Here is a 27,047-nt window from a genome sequence, read left to right as displayed (position 1 = left end):
AGACTACTTCTCATTTCCCATCTAAAACAAGGAAAACATTTCAAAGGGGCACCTCTGACAGATCATAGAATCATAGAATATCAGGGTTGGAAGGGACCTCAGGAGGTCATCTAGTCTAACTCCCTTCTCAAAGCAGGACCAATCCCCAACTAAATCATCCCAGCCAGAGCTTTGTCAAGCCTGACCTTAAAAATATCTAAGGAAGGAGATTCCACCACCTCCCTAGATAACGCATTCCAGTGTTTCACCACCCTCCTACTGAAAAAGTTTTTCCTAATATCCAACCTAAACCTCCTCCACTGCAACTTGAGACCATTACTCCTTGTTTGGTCATCAGCTACCACTGAGAACAGTCTAGATCCATCCTCTTTGGAACCCCCTTTCAGGTAGTTGAAAGCAGCTATCAAATCCCCCCTCATTCTTCTCTTCCGCAGACTAAACAATCCCAGCTCCCTCAGCCTCTCCTCATAAGTCATGTGTTCCAGTCCCCTAAACATTTTTGTTGCCCTCTGCTGGACTCTTTCCAATTTTTCCACATCCTTCTTGTAGTGTGGGGCCCAAAACTGGACAGAGTACTCCAGATGAGGCCTCACCAATGTTGAATAGAGGGGAACGATCACATCCCTCGATCTGCTGGCAATGCCCCTACATATACATCTCAAAATGCCATTGGCCTTCTTGGAAACAAGGGCACACTGTTGACTCATATCCAGCTTCTCGTCCACTGTAACCCCTAGGTCCTTCTCTGCCGAACTGCTGCCGAGCCATTCGGTCCCTAATCTGTAGCGGTGGATGGGATTCTTCCATCCTAAGTGGAGGACTCTGCACTTGTCCTTGTTGAATCTCTCTCTCACACATCTCCCTCCATGCCACAAGCGCACACATGTTCACTGCTGTTTGAAAAGGAATCTCGGTCAGTGGGATTGCAAATCTTGTCAGACCACCACTCTTCGCTCAAAGGTATGGGACACTTCTGTAATGGAATAGCTCGTAGCTATGAACACGTTATGCTACCTTGGCTCCTTTTTTCAAAATTTCCAAAGGAGGCAACCATGGTAGCTCAGAGAACACCCCAGAAATCGTATTTTTTGTATAAAAGTTGTCAGGATAAATTGCCTATAATTATCTCTGTTGAGCTAGAGGGTGACCTGCAGAACTGCTGCAGATCCACTCTGCAGATAATAGCATGTTGCAGCGATTTTGTCAGACCCAGTTGATGGTGGCATGGAGGATTCTTGGCTTGGCTATGGCGGCATAGTCAACTGATGCATACCTATACCGATCTACTGGCCACATAAGACAAATGATTTAAGCCTCAGAACTTGAGAGTTATTTAAGCAACTGATTTGACTTGCTAACTTCAGTTAAGTGAGATGAAGATTTGGGGCTTTGTTCTGCTGTTACAGTGGTATAAATCTGCACTAACACCATTTGAACCAGAAGAAAAGACAGCTGATTTTATCCGTGATGCCCATAAAAATATTTATTTGAATTCTCAAGTTAAACAGGCAATGGTTAGGGCTAACAAGATCCCACATCAAAGTGCAAATTACCTAAATTATTGGGGGACCAAAATCATCCTAAATATATCTTTTAATCTGACCTTTAAACAGCTAATCCTTATGTTAGTAGTTGTCAACCAGGGTTACGCGTATCCCTGGGGGTACACAGAGGTCTCATATTTGCCTACTTTTACGACAGGCAACATAAAAAGCACTTGCAAAGTCAGTACAAACTAAATTTTCATACAGTGACTTGTTTTTACTGCTCTATATACTATACACTGAAAAGTAAGTACAATATTTATATTGAAATTATTTTATTTTATAATTATATGGTAAAATGAGAGAGTCAGCAATTTTTCGGTAACAGTGTGCTCTGACACTTGTATTTTTATGTCTGATTTTGTAAGCAAGTAGTTTTTAAGTGAGGTGAAACTTGAGGTACATGAGACAAATCAGACTCCTGAAAGGGTTACAGTAGTCTGGAAAGGTTGAGAGCCACTGTCTTATGTGACTGAATTCTTATTTTTCTAATCTGGTGATTTACATGTGAAGTGTTTGCTATCAGAGATCACTACTTCCTTTGATTCCTGAGAAAATTGGTAAGAATTTAATGTATACTTGCACTGATGAAAGAGGTTAATAGAAATTTTAATAAAAGTCCAACCTTTGTCAGTGTTAGATTTTAGACATCTGAAACAACATAGACCTTCATCAATAAGCTGCATAATTTTGGGATGCAATCCATTTGAACGTATGGTGGTGGTGTTACATTAGTTACAAGAGGACTTCACTAATGTTCCATGACCCTGTCTCAGTCAAATGAACTGTTTAGAAATAGGAAGGTGCAATAAACCAAACAGAGTATGTTTGTGTGTCTATCTATATCTATTGAACATTAATTTTGTTTTGCCTTGATTCTTGAGAGAGTCAGAAGATAACCCATTTTCCTAGACTAAGTGGCACTGAAAGTAAGAAAAATGATAACAACAAATAATGCATACAGGTTTTTAATTTGATATTAAATTTTAATTTAGGAATTTTTTCAAGGACTAGCAGTAATATAGCAAAAATTGCTTATAGCATAAACCACTTATTTTTAAACTTACAAATCAGTTGAAAAAATGTTTTAATACAGTTTAGCCTTTATTATTCATTAGTTCCCTGTAATTATGGTTCCACTAATTAAGGCTTTCATAGTTTTGGTTTCCTATCAAACTCAACCTATTCTCTGTCAATATATTTAACGGTGAGCTGTCAGAACTAACAACTCTACCCTCATTTAGCCTTATATAAAAGGGCATCGACTACTCCCCAAATCTCACTACAATTAAATATAGTAATGGGAAAGCTAGATATTATAATGTGAAGCAAATTAGTTTTTGCTTCAGTGACAACATGTACTTGTGAATTCTGTACAGATTTTTCAAACTGCAAAACAATCACTGAGAATTCCTTCACAAACATAGGACATACACAATTTCAAGTCTGAAGCATTTGGAGTTTACCAGTGCTGTTTTACTTGTATCTCCAGTAAGGTCAATCAATGAGAATAAAATATTATTATTTAAAAGAATTGCTAATAGTTTTATTAGTACACCAGTGTGCATATAATTAAGCATCACTTCACTCTGATGGAACTTCCTTTAATTCCTAGATATGGCAGCTGTTATTCCCTTTCTGCATTTAATAAGATAGCAAGTTCAAAAGGGTAAAAAGGACAGTCTGGAGATTTAATCATCAGGGATTTTTGTATGTGCTTATTTTTGAAATCCAAATTTCAATCCAGCAAAAGCAATTTTATTACTATTAAGATAACAAAGGAGCTATAGACAGAAATCTAAGTCATACCACAAGTTAGCTTTAAGAATAAATGTGGTACAAAGCAAAGTAAAGCAGCAGCATTTCTAGAGGAGTTGAAAGGAGTCATGTTGTCCTTATATGTATTGTACGCAGTACACATAATTCTTTAACTTGATATGCTGAAATGTAATTTATTTTTTGACTAGGGACTTATATCTATTCTAGTTAAAAGAGCATTTCTAGTAATACAATATTTCATGTGCTGAATTATTCTTATTATGTACTCAGTATACCAAGAGTATATAACTAGTTTCAAAAACACTCTGTATTCTAAAGGCAGAATATTACTGACCCAGTTCTGCTCTCGGAACACAATAGAGTTGTGCGGCTTAGTCTAAGAGCTTATTATTCTATTTTGATCTTTTTGGCATTATCTGAGTATACGAGGATCCTGAACAGACCACATACCTATTCCCCTGCTAAAACAGGAAACTCTATAAAAGATGGCTATTTCCCATCTTTCTCAGATAAACAAAGTGATAGCATGTATCACTCTAAGGCTCATCTACACTTGGAGTGGGGGAGTGATTTTCAGCTTGAGTCGACATATTCACGCTAGCTTTCATCGAGCTAGCACACTAAAAAAGTAATGGAACTACAGTGGCACAGGCAGTGGCAAGGAGTGGCACAGGGTAGCTCCCCCTCCCCCCCCCCCCAGCATACATGCATAGGGGATCCAGGAGGGTTTGTACTCAGAGTGGTTAGCCCTGCTACCCCTCAACGCTGCCTGTGCTACCATGGCTACACTACTATTTTTATCAAGCTAGCTCAGTGAGAGCTAGCGCAAGAATGTCTACTCCAGCTGAGAATCATACCCGCTATCATAGATGTAGCTTAGGAGGCTATAACACAAATTTTTCCATGTTTCTCCCCAACCCTACAGCTGCAGAAGGTCCTGGATATAGAGGAATTGGTGTGGTTTTGCTGCATAAGGGGGAAGGATTTAGGGAGTTTGTGCAGTTTGGGAAGTCCGCACATACCCCCACCAAACACCCCATTTACAATAGACCTGTGGTCTTCAAGGGTTCCTTCCTTCAACCCCAGTACATGGATTTGGGCAAGAGATAGTCTGTGGAAGGACAAGGAATGCAGCTCAAGCTCTGTATCTCTTTAGATCTGTTGGCCATACCCACACTCCAGGTGGGTAAAGCATCACATACCTAAGGGCAACAGGCATAGTAATGCAGTAGCCTCACTTTGGTTCCTATGGTTCTCTTCAGCACACAGCCGGTTTACTCAGGCTGTACGCTAGAAGAAGGAGTTTGGCCTCAGTGCTCTAGAAATTCATTACATAGCAATATATGAAAATAAGTAACAACTGCTACTAAAAGGGATGACTTAAAGCTGGTCACAAGACAGCCTGGGGTTGCTCTGACCGCTGGAGCCAAAAATCTGGAGAAATATAGGAAAAACTCTTAAGTAAAGGGCATTGTGGGGAGAACAGGATGGACTCAGTGTTAACCAGATCCTCTCAGAGAAATAAGATATATAGTTTTGTATATGCAAGAATGTATATCTATTATCATGCAAACACCTATTATCAAAAAAGTTTAATGTTGACATTATTAAAACTAGCACTAATACCCTAAGAGCTACAGTTAATCTGGACTTACAGGTATTATCTGCCCGGAGATCCCCAAAGCAGCATAACAGCAAGACAAAATGAAAGACACTACCAAATATTTGCTTTAAAGCTCAACACCTGGTATTTTCTTAGCCCTGATTTATAAAAAGGCATGAGAGAATTTCATTGCTTAAGCCAATGAAACAGTTTCAACACGGGATGAGTCTGATACAGCACAGCTAGAAGCTAGAAAACAGGAGTCCACAGAAACAGACTGCAAGAAAAGTCATCCAAGAATGACAAGAGAAAGAGTGGAAGGACTCAGAATGTGCACACAGGAGTGACTGGAAAAGATTGGGTAGCAGAAATGCAACAGGAAAATCCCTCTCTCTCTCTGCTTCAGCTCTCTGAAGGTATCCTGTTTCAATAAATAAGACCTAACTAGGAGGGTATTTCCAAAATGAGAGAGATTCTAAACCTCTAGAGAGAATATTTAGGAGGGAAATGAGGTCATGGGAATATAGGGAGTAAAACTACTATGTTATTTAAAAAAATAGAAATGTAACTAGAATGGGGTTAGTTAAACTTGGAACAGGCAACAGAAGGCAACATTCATGACCTCCAGGTTTGATTATTGCAACTCATTATATCTGGGAATAAAGCCAAACAGACTCAGAGAGCTCCAACAGGAAGCAAAATGCACCAGTCCACTTGCTCAATAATACAGTCCCCTGCAAACTGACTCAGGTAGTGCTCCACTCTCTCCGCTGCCTCCCTCCCCTTTTGAACAGAGGTCCCAGTTCATGGTCTGTCCAGAAATACAAAACTCTCAATGGGATTGGTCCTAGCTGCCTGAGAGATTCCCTGTGTCTTAGAGACTGTAATCTCCCAAGGCAGCTACGTTCAATGAGGAGTTCAGGAGACAGAACCTCTAGAAGAGCTGCACATACACTAGGGAACGTACTCTTGCAGGAGTTAAGGATGACCAAGGCCCTTACAGCATTTAGAATGTCATTCCAACACCTCTCTTTGATCTAGCTTTACCATACTAGCTCTGTTCATGTTTGCACATGCATAGGAAGGGCTTGGGGACAGGAAGGGCAAAAATATGCCACCTTTCAGGTTACTCCTGTAGAAGGGAGAAGAGTTTTGTTTGTTGGTGTTCTTTTATTAATTTGGAGGGTGCTCAGATGCTACAAATACAAAGGCTACATACGTAGATAAACAAATAAACTCCTATCTGAAGATTCATTTTAAATGTGATCTAATTGTGGTGTTAAATGGCCCAATCCTGCAGTACATACCCAGTCCTGGGCTGTCTTAGGCAACGCTTGTCTTGGTGTCAATGGGAGTGGAACCGTTGCCTGAGAAATGGTTAGGTACAGACTAGTGATGTGACAGGTGGCAGAGGCCCAACTCTGTCCTGGTGAGCAAATCAGGCTCATACCGGTGCTATAGGTACAGCCCATAAAAGCAGGTCCTCCAGAAAAAAAAAGGGGGAGAGACTGCCTTGAGGAGGACTGTTCTCTGAGTTAGGTTCTGAGTCTCAGTAAGAAACCCCAAACTGAGAATATTATTACGTTACATTTTTGTATTTCCTTTTTGTTTCTCTGTGATCAACAGAAACTCTTTTTCCTGGGAAAGTGGCTTGCTCTGTTGTGTTTTTTGGTATTTTATGTCCTATTTTATTACAAATTAATACTGGCTACTTTAAGCATTTAACAGGTTTGTCCTTCTCAGTTAATATTTTACATGAGCTTGTGGTGTTTTAGCCAAAGTTGGAGCTTTTTAGACAAGGTTAAAGAACTTTGACAAGTCTAAATGGTTTACATGGACATTAATGTACTTTATGGATGAATAATCCTATTTGCTAAAAAGATTACAAAAGGTTACTATTACCAACTATTGTGCATGTGGTCTGCTTGTTTATTTCTGGGAGTTCACACTCTCAATGTAGAGGTTAAAAGATTTTAATTATAGAGGCTGATGTGAACTGAAGCAGCTTTTTGCAGAAATATGCTAGAGTGGATGATATTAATGGCATATAGCATAATACTGTGTTTTTATTTTGTCATTGTAATAAGATGTCAATTGAATAAAAATACACAATAAACATCTGCTGTTTAAATATGTGAGTGGAATTTTGGGGGTATAATTCTTAAAACTAACATGCATTCAACCTGCTTTTATTACAAGAACAATGCAAATGCTCCTGTGAAGGGCCTGTTCCATAGGATTGCTGAATCAAGTCCGGTGTAATTTGTCTACTTTGGTTATAATCACTGGTCCACCAATATAGCTGCTCTGGTATTGTACTGATGCAAATCCCTACTGTAGACCCATTTCATCGAAGTACAAAGTGACTTGCATCACTGCCACTTACCCAAATTTGAAACCAGAGCAAGCAGCACCAGGAAAAGCCACTTTTTATAGTGCCACTACAGTAAGAATACAAGTCAAAATCCCAAAGCCTGGTTAGCTAACTTTTTCAGTGACTAAATTAACTATGTTTATTCTGTGTTGTTTCTCTTTAATTTATAAAGTATCCAAATACACTTTAACCTTACATAATATAACTAGAATTGGATGTGATAACCACAGACTCCCCACTCTTGAATGCCTGGGAAAAAAGGAAACTGAACTCTGACCTCAGTTCAGCTTAAGTCACAAGTACAGGTAGTAGCTAAGGACAAAAGATGTTGGAATCCCCTCTCTAAATAGTGCTGTCAGGAAGCTGGGCCCATTTGAAATGAGTCCCTCTGGGTGTGAGGAGTTTTCAATTTTATGCAGCATATGTTTTTTAACTACCAAAATACTAACTGTACATTTCAATGGCTGGATGACACTTTGCAGGCAATTTTCAAATTAAAAGATTGCCATCTGTTACATTTGGTGCTGCTATCATTGCCATTTGATGGACAACTGGGTAGACTGCCCAGTTTTAAATAATGCAGTGTTGTTAACCATATTGGTCCCAGGATATTAGAGAGACAAAGTGAGTGAGGTAATATTTTCTATTGGACCAGCTTCTGTTGATGAGAGAGACACAATTCTGTGTAAACTCGAAAGTGTGCCTCTCTCACCAACAGAAGTTGGTCCAATAAAAGATATTACCTCACCCACCTTGTCTCAGTTTTGAATCCTTTTAATAATATATTAGATTAATATTTTGCATAGACTCCAGGTTACATGTAAAGCCGGAAAACGTCATGGATCAAACTCAGCTTATGTACTTTTTTTTAGTTTTTTCCATGTATTCTTGCTTTTCCCAAAGGTAGAATTTGTAACTTGCTCTGGTTTTTTTGGTTGGTGTGCTTTATTTCGGTTTGGTTTGGGTTTTTTTGGGTTTGCAAAAAGTCTAGCCACTTTCACTAGAAAAGATCTTCCCCAACAAAATGGAAATCCCCTGAGACACAAGGATTTTTTGATGACACATTGTCAATATCAGGTACATTATGAGTCCACCGTTGGTTAAGATCTTTGTTGAAAGAGCAGGGCATCCCTCTGAGAGGTAGATTTTAGATCCTTGCTTTACGTGTTGACAGTAATGCTTGCAGCACAGGTATCTCTCTGCCTCTCACAATCTTGCTTTGAGTGGTATTACTTAGAAAGTTGTTTTGAGACAGCTTTTGTGTCATTTAGAGTCTATAGACTTTCTGGAGTCTTTGTGGTCTGGCTTTTGGCATACGTATGGCTCAGAGATTATGCTAGTTTTGTGGGTGGATGAGCTCATTCTGACAATGGACACAATTTAAATGTCCATGCTGACCTTTTTCTGCTCTAGCAGAAGCCTTTGATACTGTTGGTTGTAAGTTTTGTTTTGTTTTGTTGACTCACTTGCTGACATGTCTTGTTCTTTCCTAACTGAAATCCAAGAAGGGGTGTTGGACAGTTGCTCATATATCCCAGTGATGATCTTATGGAGGATTCCATTCTGCTCCCCTTTCTGTTCAATGTGCAGATGAGGGCGCCAGCTCTTTCAGAACCCTGGGGAAGTAAATTCCAGTGTGTCAAGGCTACAACATAAGCCTATTTTCTAAGACATTTGCCTGGGTGGGATAATTGTGGATAGAATATTTCAGCTAAATGCTGGAAGAGTCCTCTTTGAAATGGAAGTAAATGGCAGGTCCACATGGACAATTAGACTGCGGTAGGCTAGTGTGGGAGATTCACACCCCAGCTTGCCACAAACTAAACATTTGTATAGACAAGTCCTAAGCAGTGTGATGGGTGGTAAAGCAACTTAATACTTCTTTTTTTTCTGAAAAGTTTTTTTTCTTATTTTCTCTAACAATTTCATTTTGGCTTTTCGCATTAAATGACTTTTTTTTTCATTATTTAGTGCTTCAGATAGATACCAAGGCTATAATTTAAACAAAATCTACAGAAATGAAAGTGGTTTTAAAAAGGTGGGAGCATAAACTAATGGTCTTATTTGACACTTTTTATGAAAGAGCAATCTTTCATGGGAGCTCTGCCTATTTTCCATTATTTTTTATATCTACTGATCCCATGGCACATATTAAGAAACATAAAAGAGACAAATCCTCCAAAGCAACAAAAGAGAGTTTGGGGGCTCAATCTTACTCTCATTGAGGTCACAGTTTTTTTGATGTCTACTTCCGTGACTCAATGGTGGAAATCCCAGCTTGCATGTAAAGAAAAGGAAGAAAATAATGACTGAAAAGAAGGGGGGCTATTCTGTGGGATCTATGGCTCTGGAATGGCATACTCCAAACTTTGTGTTACAGATTAATGGAGAGACATGCAGAACAGGCAGTGGATGTGCCCTAGCTATCATACAGTCCCTGAGGATCTGTGTGAAGAACAGGGGCATTTCCTGCATATCTTGTCATCTGCAAAACTGCTATTTCCCACCCTGACTTTGGCCATTTTCCAATTCTTGTGCACTCTTTGCCTTCTAATATTCTGTGCAAGCTGCAGAAAGCAAGTGATGACTACTGGGGAAAAGTGGCAGTCTCCTTGCAGTTATTAAATGAGTTTCATTAGTTTAGCAAAGGGCTGCGTAGGGAATATGCTCTCCACCTCATGTTGTCCAGTCAAAGAGATTCCTTTAGCTATCAAGCAGGGCTTACATGGAGTTAGGGAGGGGCTGCTGGAAAACAAACAGCAGGGGATGGGGAGGGGTTGTGTAGTGGAGCATCCTACATAGTTGTGTTTTCCCTCTACCATGCCTTCCCAGCTCTGTTTTCACAACTTTGCAATGCTTTTACTCCCATCTGTACCATATTACAGAGGATGAGATACTCAATTCTGAGAACATCTAGCACAGAGGCATACACCCACAGTGTGAAATCATAACACTTAGGGCCAGATTCTACAGGCTCCAAGTGAAGTCAGTGCATTAGCAGGCAGCTGAGCACAGAATTTGGCATTAGAACTAACAAAATTCACTATATATTTTTATTGATGCAGCAGAGAAGACCAACTTTCCCTCTCTCTCTCTCTCTCACACACACACCCCCAATAAAGGCATGAGACCTGAGTTCTATTCCCATCCTTGAAAATGACTTGCAGCATGACCTTGGTAATCATGCTTTGAGTAAAGCGCTTTGAAATCTATGGAAGAGGAACGCTGTATAAAGTGCTGAGAATTATTTTTTCCCACTTTAAAAGAAGCTCTCCATTCCAAATAGATTTTAAAAGAAACAAGAAACTGTTTACTCCTGCAAGAACTGTAGAGCTTGCAATACTGGGTTTTACTGCCTTACAGCAAAACAAACCTTTTTCCTGTTCCTACTAAAAGTGACTAACTGCTAGGGCTACTACTGATAACCAAAAAAACCTCCACCTTAAAATAACTTGAGAATATGAGTTAAACATAGTCTGTGGGATATTTTATGTGTTCTTTAAAGTGCTAAATAACCCCATTAAGTTTTATATCTTATTTTACTGATACTTGCTACTTAATGTATTAAGTATCTAGTGCAAACGAAAGAGCTTTATTCAGGTGGATTTTCACTTTAGTATGCACATAAAAAGGCTTTTTAGCATTTTTGACTATAAGGAACTGGTATATGAATTATGTGGGGATCAGCATACATTATTTTGAACTCTAGTTTCTGGGCTAGAAAATTGTGTCTTTAAGTCACTCTGGGTGCTGCATATTAGACATGTCATCTCAAATAAGATATCAAATTGGAATCTCTTCTGTCTGCCTCAAGGGAACACTGAGGTATAAACTAAAGTTCCCATGTCACTTTTTAAAATATGTCCTGCTAGTAAACAGCACATTATAGCACACTTACATTTAACTATCAGAAAGGGAGGAGCCAGGTCAAAGCTGATCCCAAATCCAAAATGCTACCAAATTGTGAGGGCTCTCAAGTTTGAGGCTGCTCCCGGTATTTTTGAATCCAACCCTGATTCAATCTTTTGGGGAAGGTGAGCCTTTCCCCTTTCAGGTTGCTCTTCCCTCTGGGATAGATGGCAACAACAGCCAGTGCCAGTAGATCCCCTGACCCACTGCACAAACCGTTCCTCAGAACAGCTACCCCTTTCTGTCCCATCTCTTCCATTGGCAGTTCGTTAGCACCACCTTCATTCTTCCCCTAGGCTCTAGGAATAGAAGATTGGCTGATTGGGGGGGAGGGGACAAGTGCATGGATGCATTGGTAGGTGAAACAAAGTGACCACATATCCTGGTTTTGCGTATGATGGTACAATGTCCCAGGAACTCCTTTCAGAATGCCTGAAATGTCCTGGTTTTTATTTCATCAATCGAAATTTGAGGGAGGAGGGATTAAAATACAAAATGTTGATTCAAGACATGTGGCTACACCAAGTAAATTTGCTCTGTGTTTATCAAGAACAATCAGTGCAGTGGAAAGAGTGTTCAGTGTGGTGAATGGTGTTTGGAGTAAAGAGAAAAGTTGGATGAGCTGTAAACGCTGTCAAAGCTGTTCTTTTGCGTAAACTTGATGTAAGCCCTTGTTCAGCATTTCCCAATAAACTCATTCAGAACACTAAATACTGGAAAAAAATCCTCCACCCTGAGAAATATGCACATGTCACTGTTGAGTCAGTAACTGGCAGTAATGAGACAAGCATACGTTTGCTCGGAAAAAATGGTATGAATATTACATGACTCTAAAAAATGCTGCCACAAAATTCTCCAAGTTCTTGGCTTTGAAAATATGATGGGGGAGAGGTGGTCGACTGAGGGGTCTCTTGTGGTAGCCAATACATAACAGATGTGTGCAGGCAGTAGAGACAGACTATACTGAAGAAAACAGAAGCAATGAGGGAAAAAGAGAGGGAGGAGTACTTTAGAAAAGAGAAAAAGTGAGAAATTGGGGGTGACGAAAGGGAGAGAAGAGGAAAAGGGGAAAAACTCATAGGGATGGGTAAGGTGAGAAAGAAGAAAGCAAAGACCGACACAGGGATTCTTGTGAATGAACTTGGGACAAGGAATTGAGAACACAACACAAGCAAAAAAGGGGGAGATAGGAGGAGGTAAAATTGGACTGAATGGAAATGCACTGGAAAAGATGGAGGGGAGAAAGAGAAGTCTAGGGAGTGAAAGGAAAAAAAGGAAAGAGAAGAAATGAAACCAAAGGTGTAAAAGTCGGTTATGTTTTTTATTTGTAAAAATTCTTAATATTTTAAAATGTACAATAAATGTGCACGCAGATTGGATTGTATATGCAATATCTCCATTAAATTCAACCATAACTCCCTGAATTTAAAATATACTTGAGCACAATATATAAATAAAGAATGCTGGTAAACTGAGAAGACCTTAGATCAAATGTTCTTGTCCCTGGCAATCTTGCCACATGCTCCTACATGCATGAAGTCATGGTAATGCTGGCAGCTAGCTAAATGCATGCTCCTATACAAATCATAACTATGCTGAAAGCTAGTTATTTCATACTACTAAATAGCTTATCATCTTGTTAAAGTTGGCATTTCTTCATCTCCTATTCCTAAAGGCAGAGCAAAAATATTCGAAGAGGAAAATGAGGTGTATTTTTAACTTGATAATGTCAGAAATAGCAGTAATGATGTGGAATGAGTAAAACACTCCATATTCCTATAAGTCTTGAATCTGCAACCAAAACCAAAAGGAAGTTTTTATTATGTCACTGGAAAGGCAGAACATAATGAATGAGTCTTTCTCAAAACATGGCTGCCCAAACCCATCTCTAGAAATCATCATCTCAGTATCCTCTACCTCTCTTTTTGGAAAGCATTTTTATATGAATGGTAAAGTGAAAGTCCATCTGAATAAAGCTCTCTCATTGCTATTAAATAGTTTGTATTAAGTAGTAGATACTAATAAAAGAAGGCAGTTGGGAAACTAACTCATAGTCTCTTGCCATTAAAAATGGATAATGATGTCCATGTGAGAGTGATCATAAAATGCAGGTGCTGTTTGCCTACCTTGTGTCTGGATTACCAAGATGTAATTTTGTTACTTTACTGGATCATATAGTAACTTACTCTGTTGGAGAACTGGGTTTGGCGAATGATTTTGGCGCTTTACTTTCCAGTTAGGTGCTTTACATTGGGAAGGCACAGAGGCCAGTGGCCTGATTTCCAGAAATGGGGCCAACACATGGAATAGGAGGAAGAAATCAGAGTAAGATGCTCCCAGATGTGAACAGCTATGCTCTATCTATGACTATTTTTCTGCTACCACCTGCCCACTGCCACACAAGTGTAGAGCACAACTATTAGGGCTTACTCCTCTGTGTCTATCCCACCACTTGTACAGCATAACCACCCTGGCTCTGCTGCCAGGGGGATCACCTTGGACACAAAGGTGGGGTCTGGGTTTGTTACTAGGTGCAGACAGGTCATTATTTCTGTGAATCATGTAGTTTCATGTAAAACAACATTCTAAACCAAAATGGAGAAATCTATAAATTTAGGAATAAATAAAACACACACTTACTGCAAAACAACCACCAGACAAAAACAGCTTAGGCCATCCAAACACAGAGAAAAATGTTCATTTTCACTATCCACAACAATCCAGACAGAAATTTCCATTATAATATAAGAGAATCCTGCTCTGTCTTTATTGCCTTTATATACACCACAAATAAGAACCTTAAAATTGTTAAAGGAAAACCTTTGGTGGGTGTGGACCCTAAGAGCATCCCAAGCGCCAGACGGCAAGGGGCTCATTGAAGTTTCAGCAGCCCTGACCAGTTCAGTGAATCCCAATTCACTTATGTTATAATCTGTATCTAATAGGTGTTTTGTAAAGTATGGCAAGGTGTACAAACTCCACCGTGGAGCTGAAGGGGTTAAGGAGCAATTCTGGGCCCAAGCGACCCCGCCCAACCACATCTGCAGAGCATGAGGTAGAGCAGGAGTGACTGTTCCAGGAGAGAGTTGGACATTTTAGGGCAGATGGTTTGGGGACATTCAGGACTGGAAGTGTGTTGGGGGTCACTTGACTAGTAGTAACCATGGGTGGTGCAGACCCCTGTGTATGTGATATAACAAACAGGCTGCTGGAGTCAGAGTTGCTGAATCAGGGTTCTCAATACACAGACACTCAGTGCATGACACTATGTTGTCAGTGCATGACACTATGGGAGCATCCAGAAAGGGAGCTAGAGCAGCAGAACATTTTAAGGTAGTCAGGTCACAGGACAAGCAGTGATACAACCTCTCACTTGTCTGGACTGCACCCCCAAAATGTGACAGTAGGATTGTGACAGCTGCATTTTAGTTCGTTAGTAGCATTTCTGTGACTGCTTCATTCTTGGTATTATGAGGCAGAACAAGAGACAGTTGCTGTTTCCCCAATACCTGGATCTAGAGTCATAGCTCCAGTTAATTCAATTTACATCAGCTGAGACTCTGGCCCTTGGTCCTTTCTGACTCCTCACAAGAATGGAGCAGACATGTAGTGTGAGTACTGTGCTGCATTCAGTTACAAAAATGGATAACCTGAATTTGTATGCCGTGGTTGTGCTTTAAATCTAATAATCTTCCATTGATCCACTAAATACTTAATTAAGAAACAGACATTATTTGATCTTCATTTAATTTGAACCATAGTGTAACCTAGCAACAATACTGACCATACTATTATAGAGAAGTTTCTAAATTAACATGTAAAAAAATCTAAATTCTTTTAATCAAAATAAATCTTTCAATATGTAAACTGAGCTTTACTGTTTTTGTTTGGTTACCTTTAGCTTGGAAATAGATCTGCTTTTTAAAAACCAGTGCAATACCAGGAATAATTTTCGTATTTTTACACTGGAATTATTCATTTCTGATGTAAGCGTATCTATTGTTAAAAAATTCATTTATTTCAAAATGGTTGCATGAGTTGGGACTCTAAAAGTGTTCCTCTGAAATCCATGCAGCATCGGTAATTAGTCTCTCAGGCTGCTCAACTGAGAAATCCAGGTGGGATACAAGGTTATTGAAAATGGCTTGCAGTAAGTAGTCTTTAACCGTATAGTTCTCATTTCCTTTAGACCTCTTGGGTGCCTCTGGGAAAACTTTTAAAAGCATTCTATCTGGAAGCCATTCTCCTTAGATACCATATTTTCTATAGCAGTTTCCCCTCATTCTTTATGATTAATAGTATCTTTTGGGTGTCTTTTTTTCTTGTGTTTATCTGATCTGCTTATTCCTCACTTGAAGACAACAGTCTTAAAAATATCAAAAAACTTATTGTGATGTCACAAACAGAATTAAGACTTCAGGTGGAAAGTAACAGGGGCTGATAAACAAAGAATGCAGTCTTGTACAAATTTTACTGCTGGGGGAATTCTGTGCCAAAAAATTGAAAATTCTGTGCACAATATTTTAAAATTCTGCAAAATTCTACATCTTTTATTTGTCAAAGTAACATAATATAATCACACTGGTTTCAATTATTTTGGTAATTTATTTAAACTAAATACAATAGATGAAGAATGGGAGTGGGGAGCATTGGAAGAAATCTCCTAACCCCCTTGCCTAAAAGTAATGTAGTTAGGTTTGACCCTTTATTTCTAGTTATTAGTCAACAAATATATGCAGCCATATGCTTAATGTTGCATCATAGGTAAGGCTACGTTTTAGTCACGGGTATTTTCAATAAAAGTCATAGACAGGTCATGGGCAGTAAACAAAAATTCACAGCCCATGACCTGTCCATGACTTTTACTATATACCCCTAACTAAAACTTGGGGGATGGCCGGGGTGGAGGGGTTCCCGGGGTGCTGAAGGGTGGACGGGGGGGCACCGCAGGTGCTCGGGGATGGGGTAGGGCTGGGGCAGACTCCGGCTCCTAGGAAGCAGCGACCTACAGCTCCTAGCTCTAGGTGCTGCCTCCACTCCGCCCCAAGCCCTGGTTCGACCATCCACAACAGGCTGCTGTAGAATTCACGGAGGTGACGGAATGTCACAGAATCCGTGACTTCAGTGACCTCCGTGATAAACATGGAGCCTTAATCATAGGCAACTGAAAAGTAAGTGAAGGCTGGGGAATCAAATTCACAATTTATATTAGCTACTGACCATCTCCAGAAAGGTCAGAAGCAAACAGTTCATGGAGCACATTTTGATAGGAAATTTTCAGTTCAAAAATTTAGATCAGTTCTAATCACTAAAGGACCACAAGAATTTATAAGGCCATAGTGTCCTTTACACCAGTCTGGCAATCTAAAGGAGCCATAAAACTTTTACATCTGTTTTATACTCCTGGGGGAATTCACAAAAACAATGGGAACAATTCACTAAGTAGGCAGGCTGCTACATTCTGCTCCACCTGAGAGGACAGAGCCTGCCCCATGCTTATCTCCTCAGAAACACCACGAAGCTCTTCCCCTCCACACCAAGCATGCCGCAATAGAAAGTGAGAGGGACAGAGTGTCTCTCTCTTTCTCTCACACATTCACACTACCCATTTCTCTCCCCCACCCTCCCCCCGGCAATGATTTATGTCTCTACAGGCTGCTCTGGGTGCCCGAACCAATCTGCCTGTGCTGCCAGGGAGGGGCGCATGACTGCTCATGCAACTTCCCTTTGTTTCCCCGTCAGAAGTCATTTTTCTGCAGGGAACCAAACAAATCTGTGGGGGACATGAATTCTGTGCATGTGCAGTGATGCAGAATTCCCCTAGGAGTAAAATTTCCTCATCAATAAAGGATGAAGGAAGTTAGAGAATTGTATAAATTACATATGTCAGCAGAAATGCTTTTGAAAATGTTGTCCATGGGGTGTAGATAGTCTATTAATTTATAGAGTCATTGTCAACCCCCTGAAGGTGTCTTTTGTTACCTGTGTCAAATACAAAAAGAAGTCTCCAAAAGTAATTTGAGAGTAGTTTATTGCTACCTGTTTAAATCCTGCCTGCCTGCTAGTTGTTGTAAATATTCAGGAAAAAAAAAGAACATCCACAATATAGTGATCACTTCTGAAGAGCAGTTTCTGGTTAACATACATAAATTGGGGGAATTACAGTGAATTCGCTTTTTGGACTGACACATGAATAACGTGAACTATAAAAACCTGAAAATATTTTAAATGGAATGTCAGACAGCCTTAATTATACAGCTAGTTGTATGAGATGTTATGTTTTCTTCTTATTGCCTTTGCCAGTACGAAAGTGCTCACACATACCTAGGTTTGGTGCAGAGTAGGCATTTGATTAAATTACACTCAAACTTGCATTTTTGAACTGTTTTCTACCTCCTCAAAAATATGCATGATGCATGGCCACACTTCACAGCAATTTATCTCATGACATACCCTAAATGACTTACATTGACATAAAACAAGTTAGCACACTATTAAGTGTCATAAATCATTGATATTCAGTAACTTCCAGAGAGAAGAAACATTAATGGAGCTTGAATGACTTTCAGGTGTCTGAAACCCAGAGAGTTCTATCCATTAAACATGAAGAAAGGACTACGTAGGAGAATCCTTTTTGGTTTAAGAAGAAAAATGTATTAGCCATTTACATATTTTAAAGGTATTACATTAGGACAAACAAATATCAATAGGGCCATAATAACAAAGTTAAGACTAAATGTTCATAAAGGTTCCTTCTGCCCTTAAAATCCATGAATCACTACTTCACAAATATTTAGGCATATATCTTCCCTTTGATGCAAGTACCTAACTATGATGGGTGTTCATTGAAAGGTGATAGATCCACTCTTTTTTTTTTTTCTTATTTAGGATGTGACACTTCAGATCTGTGCACAAATGGAGCGACAGCATTTGATATTTTCTGAAGAAACTCGCATCTTCATAAAGCGTTCTAAATAAATCCTGACTTCTTTCTCAATATGTTCACCCCTAGTCCATGAATGGACATGGGGAGGAAATGTGCTTGCAAAGAAAGTTTGATTTGCCCCAGCCTGCCTTGTTATGTCAGTGAAAACCAGTGCATGGACTGACAGCAGCTTTCTCAGCTGAAAGAAAGTCAGCATTGCTTTATATCTTTGTCTGGTGGCTGGCATGTCATTTCAAATTCTTGTACATCAATTTGACATGTTAAATGAGATGGGACTGCAGTTGCCTTTCAAAGTTTTAAAGAGTGTGTAAATATTTTTGCTTGGGAATTCTGCCATCAGTCCATAATGTCTTGCCCAACAAAAATAAAGCACTAGACAGACAGAAACTCTTGCAAACTAGATTATATAACAGAGTTGTCAGGCTGGCAAATGGTACCACTTATTCACCACTCAAATTAGAGGTCTGCTTGGGCCTAATTTTAAAGCCCGATCTGGACACAAACCCAACCTGGGCATAGGCGACCCAAGAATGTCAAGACCTTTTCAGACATGATGCTTCCCCCTAAAACTCTGTGAGTGACACTGCCGCCATCTCATCCTTGGGGCTCAACCTAGTCGAGACTTCCGACGCTCTGTGCCTGAGGGATTGATGCAGTGGTGTCTGTGTGCCCTGCTCCTGCCAGCCACAAGCACCTCTCTTCACTGTGTGTGCTGCAGAACGAAAGGTTCTGTAACTCGTTGGCACGCTCCCTATGCAACACACACTGCACAGCAAGGTAGATACAACTAGCACAAGTGGGGCACACAGCCACACCCACTCCAACCACATGGGCAGGAGGAGGAGGAGGTACAACTACTTGACCTGAGCCCAAGAGAGTCAGATTGTTTTCTGATTCAACCAAAGCAGCCACTTGTAGTTTGGGTCCCACTGAGTTCAGGTCAGGTTGCAAGGCTCTAATTTAAAAATTATCCTAACCCAAATAACTCCAACAGAAAAAATTAAAATATATGAAATATAGCTTGAAGATATTGGTCAAAATTTTCTGCCTCAGTGCACCATCTAAGCACTTCCCAAGTCAATTAGGTCTGACTGGTGAGGTCCCTAGTAGACTTCATGAGTCTTCTGTTCGTCTCCCTTCTCTGGTAGATGACTATATTCTTAGGCCCTATGTGTATGTGGGTCTTTTTTCTCTTTTGCCCTTCCAATATTATTTTGTCTATGGTAGGAAAGTTTTGTCAAAGAGGGAGAGTTTTTTGCAGTATTACCAGAAAGTGGTCAGACTCCAAATTAGTCTGATGTCCTCTGGAAGTATGTTTCAAAGACTAACCCACCTGACCAAAAACAATTTGTCTCCAGCTCTTACGTGCTTCACCCTGACTTTTGATGGCTGGCTGTATTGTCCTAGAGGAGCATAGCATCTTGCTGGCTCATGAATGGAAATGTGGTTGCTGATGTCACTGGGTGCTGACCCAGTGATGGCCTTGAAAAGTATGATGCCCAAAGTTAGGAACCTAGATCCAGATTTAGGTACCTAATTTGATGTGGCCTGATTTTCAGAGGTTCTAATTACTTGCCACTCCTATTGAAATCAGTAAGAGTTGCTGGTGGTCATTACTTTGAAAAACAGACTAATCTGGTCTACATGCCAAAATATTGATCTAGGTACCTAACTTCAAGCAATCATGTTTGAAAATTTGTCCATTGCTTATATTTAATGTGCCTAAAATTCCCTCTTTTACCAGATCAGTTCCTTCCCTCTTCCTTAACATTGTGACTGCTGCGTTTTGTAACTCTTTACCTGCAACAATGCCTCAACTTTCATTTTTTATTATTTTAGAAAATCAAGAGTATCAAATACTCACCCCAGCTTTTTGAAGATACTATGAATAAACCACTGTCACTATGCAAGTTGTTTGAGCCAACACTTTTCACTTTCCTGGATATTTTTGCTGGTCTTCTTTACACGTAGATTTCACAATGCTTTTATATTTCCTTTAAGTGACTGAGTTTAGTTGACAATTCAAACAGTATAAAAGCTGTGCATGGATTTGTTCTTACTGGCATTGGTGTCTCCTATCCCCTTTTTTCATAAGCCTGTTGTTTGTGTAAAAGGAAATAAATGAACTTTGTACAGTAAACTCATATCTGCTGGTTTAAGGACCCTAACTAGAAACAGATTTGTGTAAGAGCCAAATCCTACAGCCATTAATCAGGGTCAGATGCTTCCCTTTCACACACAAAAGTGTACATAAGGAAAACACATGCCTTCTAAGATGCACAGCGCATCAAGAACTACTAATTTATGATATCTTCCAGTCATGAATGGCTTGACATCAGCTAGGCTCTCTGGTATCAGCCCGTGATCAGGGAAACAAACAGGGAAGACCAAGAAAAAAGAAAAGGAGTACTTGTGGTACCTTAGAGACTAACAAATTTATTTGAGCATAAGCTTTCATGAGCTACAGCTCACTTCATCGGATGCATGTAGTGGAAAATACAGTGGGGAGATTTTATATACACAGAGAACTTGAAACAGTGGGTGTTACCATACAGATTGTAACAAGAGTGATCAGGTAAGATGAGCTATTATTAGCAGGAGAGCGGGGTGGGGGGAAGAGGGGGAAACCTTTTGTAGTGATAACCAAGGTGAGCCATGATGAACAGTGGTGGGGGGGGAGGGGAAATAAACATGGGGAAATAGTTTTGCTTTGTGTAATGACACATCCACTTCCAGTCTTTATTCAAGCCTAAGTTAATTGTATCCAGTTTGCAAATTAATTCCAATTCAGCAGTCTCTCGTTGGAGTCTGATTTTGAAGGTTTTTTTGTTGAAGAATTGCCACTTTTAGGTCTGTAATCAAGTGACCAAAGACAGTGAAGTGTTCTCCGAATGGATTTTGAATGTTATCATTCTTGATGTCTGATTTGTGTCCATTTATTCTTTTACGTAGAGACTGTCCAGTTTGGCCAATGTACATGGCAGAGGGGCATTGCTGGCACATGATGGCATATATCACTTTGGTAGATGTGAATGTGAACGAGCCTCTGATAGTGTGGCTGATGTGATTATGCCCTGTGATGGTGTCCCCTGAATAGATATGTGGACACATTTGGCAACGGGATTTATTGCAAGGATAGGTTCCTGGGTTAGTGGTTTTGTTGTGTGGTGTGTGGCTGCTGGTGAGTATTTGCTTCACGCTGGGGGGCTGTATGTAAGCAAGGACTGGCCTGTCTCCCAAGATCTGTGAGAGTGATGGGTCGTCCTTCAGGATAGGTTGTAGATCCTTGATGATGCGCTGGAGAGGTTTTAGTTGGGGGCTGAAGGTGATGGCTAGTGGCATTCTGTTATTTTCTTTGTTGGGCCTGTCCTGTAGAAGGTAACTTCTGGGTACTCTTCTGGCTCTGTCAATCTGTTTCTTCACTTCAGCAGGTGGGTATTGTAGTTGTAAGAATGCTTGATAGAGATCTTGTAGGTGTTTGTCTCTGTCTGAAGGGTTGGGGCAAATGTGGTTGTATCGTAGAGCTTGGCTATAGACAATGGATCATGTGGTGTGGTCTGGATGAAAGCTGGAGGCATGTAGGTAGGAACAGCGGTCAGTAGGTTTCCGGTATAGGGTGGTGTTTATGTGAACATCGCTTATTAGCACTGTAGTGTCCAGGAAGTGGATCTCTTGTGTGGACTGGTCCAGGCTGAGGTTGATGGTGGGATGGAAATTGTTGAAATCATGGTGGAATTCCTCAAGGGCTTCTTTTCCACGCGTCCAGATGATGAAGATGTCATCAATGTAGCACAAGTAGAGTAGGGGCGTTAGGGGACGAGAGCTGAGGAAGCATTGTTCTAAGTCAGCCATAAAAATGTTGGCATGCTGTGGGGCCATGCGGGTACCCATAGCAGTGCCGCTGATTTGAAGGTATACATTGTCCTTGAATGTGAAATAGTTATGGGTGAAGACAAAGACTGGGAGTGGATGTTTCATTACACAAAGTAACACTATTTCCCCATGTTTATTCCCCCCCCCCACTCCCACTGTTCCTCACACGATCTTGTCAACCGCTGGAAATGGCCCACCTTGATTATCACTACAAAAGGTTTCCCCCCTTCCCGCCTCCTCCCCCCTCTCTCCTGCTGGTAATAGCTCACCTTACCTGATCACTCTTGTTACAGTCTGTATGGTATCACCCATTGTTTCAAGTTCTCTGTGTATATAAATCTCCCCACTGTATTTTCCACTGCTTGCATCCAATGAAGTGAGCTGTAGCTCACAAAAGCTTATGCTCAAATAAATTTGTTAGTCTCTAAGGTGCCACAAGTACTCCTTTTCTTTTTGCGGATACAGACTAACACGGCTGTTACTCTGAAACCAGGGAAGACCAAGCAAATCTCAAACCAAACAAATACTCTTCCCAACCCTGCATACCTCTGCACCTTCCAGCCCATCCTCTTTCCTCAGCAATAGGAGGATAATTTATAGCATATATTCCCACTGGCATACCAGCCCTGTACCACCCATCTCTCCATGGTCTCTGAAAACCATAAGGTAGTTATTGCTGTTTGGCACAGCAGTGTAAGAAAAAGAGCATGCTAGCGGCAGAAACTGTTACTGGTTCCCTCCACCAAGTGAAGCAGAGTATCACACTCTTGCAGCAGAAGGAATGGGGAACATATATTAGCCATCATTCTCCTCCTTGATTGTCCAACAGTGGGATAAGGGCCTTTCTGATCCTTTCCATTCTGTGATAATTGAAGGAAGCATATGCTTTCACAGACAAAACTTCCACTGACTTCAGCAATAACAAAAGTATTCCCTATTCTGATAAATTATTAAATACAATTAAACATAACTATTTGGAAAATCTAGTTTTTATCTCTAATTACAGAAGATGGCTTATAATATGTGCTCTACATTATGTTGACTGTATAGATTTACTCTTCCTTTGGGTGAAATTCACCACAGAAGAGAGACATAAGATTTTCTGCACTAGTCTAGGCACAGTCTGGTAAAAAAGGTGTCACTGGAGTACAATCAGGGGTGGATCTCAGACCAGTCATCATGCAGCTTTAGTAGACCTAACACCCCAGGGCCTGCAGCATATACTTCACCTAATATCCATATAGGCTGAGGCAGTAGTTATGGGGTGGATTTTAGTCCCCAGCCCCAAACATCTGCACACTTAATCTCCACAAAGCCTGGTTGTTCAGACTTGATGTCTAAGTAGCATACACACATCAAGAAGGCAACTAACCAGGATGGGCAGGAATGGTGTCCCTAGCCTCTGTTTGCCAGAAACTGGGAATGAGCAACAGGGAATGGATCACTTGATGATTACCTGTTCATTCCCTCTGGGGCACCTGGCATTGGCCATTGTCGGAAGACAGAATACTGGGCTAGGTGGACCTTTGGTCTGACCCAGTGTGGCCGTTCTTATGTTCTTCACTAAACATATTTGTTTTTCTTTTTTTTTTAATTTTAAAACTGATATATGAAAGCTCTGTGAGAAGGAAACTATAATACATTTTTGCCATATGCTGGACGATTTGCATTAATAGTTCTGTTAAGTGATCTTTATTTCATGTCTGTAGTGATGGTAACCACCAACATATGGTACATACTTTCTCCAACTCTCCAAATACAGACCCAGCCTTCTCTCCCCACCACCCTTAAGTCTTTCTTTTAATTTAACTGTGTTAAAACACATTCTCTCTGTCACAGAGTGACTTTGTTTGTTTTCTGTTCTGGTTGGAAAAGCTGAAAATCTTTTTCTGATTCCAGATTCCTAATTTGTCCAGAACCTTGGGAAAGTCACTTCACTTCTCTGTTAAATGGGACTAATGATACTGACCTTTGTAATGTGCTTTGAGATCTACAGATGAGAGCGAAGTATTACTAAAAGAATTCATTGGCTGTCCAGGTGGGAAGTAAAGATCTCATGGAACTACTTGAAAAAAACCCTCTCAAACAGCCCATATTCTTTCTTTCAGTAAAAGTCATTAAAGAGCAAGGTAGCATGTGAACTATTGTTGAATGCACAGTGCCTACCTCATTTGCTACACAGTCCCTGTACTGCCTATCTAACTTATTATTGTAAAGCACCAAGGGACACCTAGAGTAGCAAAGGAGCTAATTAAGACAAATTCTATTCTATAAATAAAATTGCAAAGTTAACAATGTAACTGAGCATCCTTAGTAACTTTTCCCAATAACTTTTCATACCTATACTGTAGATGCTAGCATTAAAATTGCTTCACACAATGAATTCACATAATACATCAGAGATCCTAACTGTACCCTATCGATGCTTTAGTGTACTCATTGATCTTACCTTAATTTAATAAAATGCTTCATGTTTTATCACCTCATTTCTCCCCCCCCCCTTTCCCTGGCTGAGTTTTTGGCCACTGCTCCATCCCCCTCTGACACACAGACAATACGAATGTTCAGGTTTGGACTCAACATGGCAGAATCAATTAGAGTTCGAGCTCTTCCTCCATCCCTGTGCTATGCATAGAGGCAAGGCAGAGGTCTGAGACCTTAGGTACCTTCAGCCACAAGGGGGAAAGGTCACATGCAAGATGGAAGAAGAACGGCCTCTGTGAAGTCCTTTACTCTAGTCCGCCGGGGCCCAGGTCAGTGCCCTTGGGTCTTGGTGGCTGTCTCCTTCCATTACTTGGACTATGGGCCGATCAAGCAGCTGGGAAGAAGCAGGCTTGGACAAGTGTGTGCAGCCCTCGCTTGAGGCCCTGGCTCAGGGGGGAGAGGGGATGCGCGCGTGTCTGGCACCGGCCGGTGGCTCTTACCTGCCTGACTCCCGCTGCCGCGCCGCTGGGGGCCTCAAACCTGCTCCTCAGCTCCTCCCAGGGGATGGGGAAGCGCTCTAGCCTGCGGCGGCCGTCCCGGGGCTCCTCCTTGGCCACTTCAGCCCCCACGCTGGCCTGCGGCGCTTTCTCCATGGCGCTGCCGCTGCCGCCGCCGCCGCGGCTCTTATCCGGCGGCCGGCTCTGAACTCGCCCCTCTTGGCCGCCAGCTGCAGCTGCTCGGGTCTCCTCCTCCCGCAGGGCGGCGGCCGCTGCTGGCGCGGGGCAAGCTCTCCTCCCCTCCGGGGTCTGCGAGCGCCTGCGGCGGCGGCCTCCCGCGGAGCCCCCCCGGGGACCGGCCCTCAGCGCACCGCCCGACTCCCACTGCTGCTTGAGGCGCTCCAGGGAGCCCTTCTGGATCGGGAACTTCGCCAGCTCCAGGGCGCCCTGCAAGAGCACCACGCGGCGGGGTCAAAACACTTGGCACCAACGCGTGAAGGACACACGCGCCGGCCCCAGGTCCGCGCCTAGCCCGCGAGCCTAGCGTGTGGTGGGACCCCACAGGCGCGGCCAGACGTGGTCCAGCCCAGGCTGCTCTGCGCCCCGAAGGTCAGGTCAGCCGAGAACGCCCTGGGAACTCTCCTTTGGGGGAGGGTAGGCGTTGGAAGTGCAGCGTCAGACGGTCAATGACATAAGCAACTTCCCAAGGGAAAGAAAGGTCCCAGCCTGCAGGAAACAGGCGCAGGAAGAGCCTATTGCCCCTCATTTCCTTAGATGCAGCACAGAGCCACTGAAGAACTGTTATGTGGAAACTCCTTATTGTTAAGTGCTGGGAAAAGCATCACTAATAAGCTCAACTCTAAAAACAAATATTGCTCAGGTTTATGATCTGGAGCACTTCCAAGATTTCCTGGTCTAGAACAAAGCCCTATCATAAACACATCACTTGAAAATAAGTAACATTATTTTTCACTGTGGTGCAACCACTCTGAATGGAGTCCCATCTGCAAACAAGTCTTTCAGACAGACCCACATTCACAAAGGTATTGAGGGTCCTCACTTCCATTGAACAAAGCCACCTGTGCTTTCATAAATACCCTAGAATGATGCAGAGATATCAGCCACTAAATATTAGAAAGCAGTTATTTACACATTGGATTTGGATAACTATCCAGGACTGTTTAAGATACAGTAAATTAAAATCCCAAATGTATATAGCTGAACTTGCTAGAAGAGTACAAAAGTGCCTGGAGATGACTAGACACCAGTGGTGGGATTTTTGCAACCAAACAGATCTTGTGCCTTAAAAGTCTCCCTCTCCTGTGGAGGATTTCCTACCCAACACTGTGAATTCCACTGAATAACAGGCAGTTTTTAAAAAAAAAAAAGAAAAAAAAAAGGCATTACTTTCCCACAGAACAGAAGGAATTGTCCAGCTCCGATGGATTTGGGAAAAGAAGAACCATTTTTGTTCATGCGAGGCCTGACTAGTCAGTAGCTGGAATTTAGCTTGAACAAAAGAAATACAAAGCCTTTGTACACAACTTCATTAAAAATTTAGCACTAGAGACTTGCTAAAAGAAATGCAGACCTCAATATTTTAATGAGTAAGAGGGCTATTCTGGGCTGGATTCCTATTTCTGCACGATCCAGGCTGAAAAACTGCAATACTAAATTCATCTAGAGCCGTGTCTCTCCTTGGCAGACACCACTGGCAAGATTTGGATAGAGCCCTACTACACACTTTAAAAGAGGCCCTTCTCCTCTTTGGTACCTCTGCCCCTATAGCCATAGTTGAGTGCAAGGTGCATTAATTTGGACCCATAAAGTTGAAGATGTCCCTTTTATATTTCAGTAGTTTTGTAATGGGGTAGGAGGGATGTAAAAGGTGTCTTATTAACTGTCACAACTGATGATGGTGATCTCATCAGGATGGTTAATAAGAGACTCGACTCAAGGCCACTGTCCATGTTAATATAGGATGCATCTTTAGTCAAGAGAACTTTTACTTTTCACTGTACATACAGTTAGAACTGCCAGAGACACAGACCACTATGAACTTTCAATTTGCCAGTTACTGCATCTGTGGCTGGGAGGG

At 41.2% G+C, this 27,047-nt stretch overlaps 1 protein-coding gene across 1 annotated transcript in view; it reads right to left on the bottom strand.

Moving 5' to 3' along the window:
* The window catches only part of XIRP2 (xin actin binding repeat containing 2), a 158,872-nt gene extending 133,287 nt beyond the window's left edge, over positions 1–25,585 (bottom strand). The window contains exon 1 of the mRNA XM_048869980.2: positions 24,953–25,585. Within this exon, the coding sequence (XP_048725937.2) occupies positions 24,953–25,105 (153 nt within the window). The 5' untranslated portion in view covers positions 25,106–25,585. The remainder of the gene's footprint in view (positions 1–24,952) is intronic.
* Positions 25,586–27,047: the final 1,462 nt, after the last annotated feature.

Source organism: Caretta caretta, chromosome 11 (assembly GCF_965140235.1).
Source record: "Caretta caretta isolate rCarCar2 chromosome 11, rCarCar1.hap1, whole genome shotgun sequence".
Lineage (NCBI taxonomy): Eukaryota > Metazoa > Chordata > Testudines > Cheloniidae > Caretta > Caretta caretta.
This window is presented reverse-complemented; position numbering and strand designations above follow the sequence as displayed.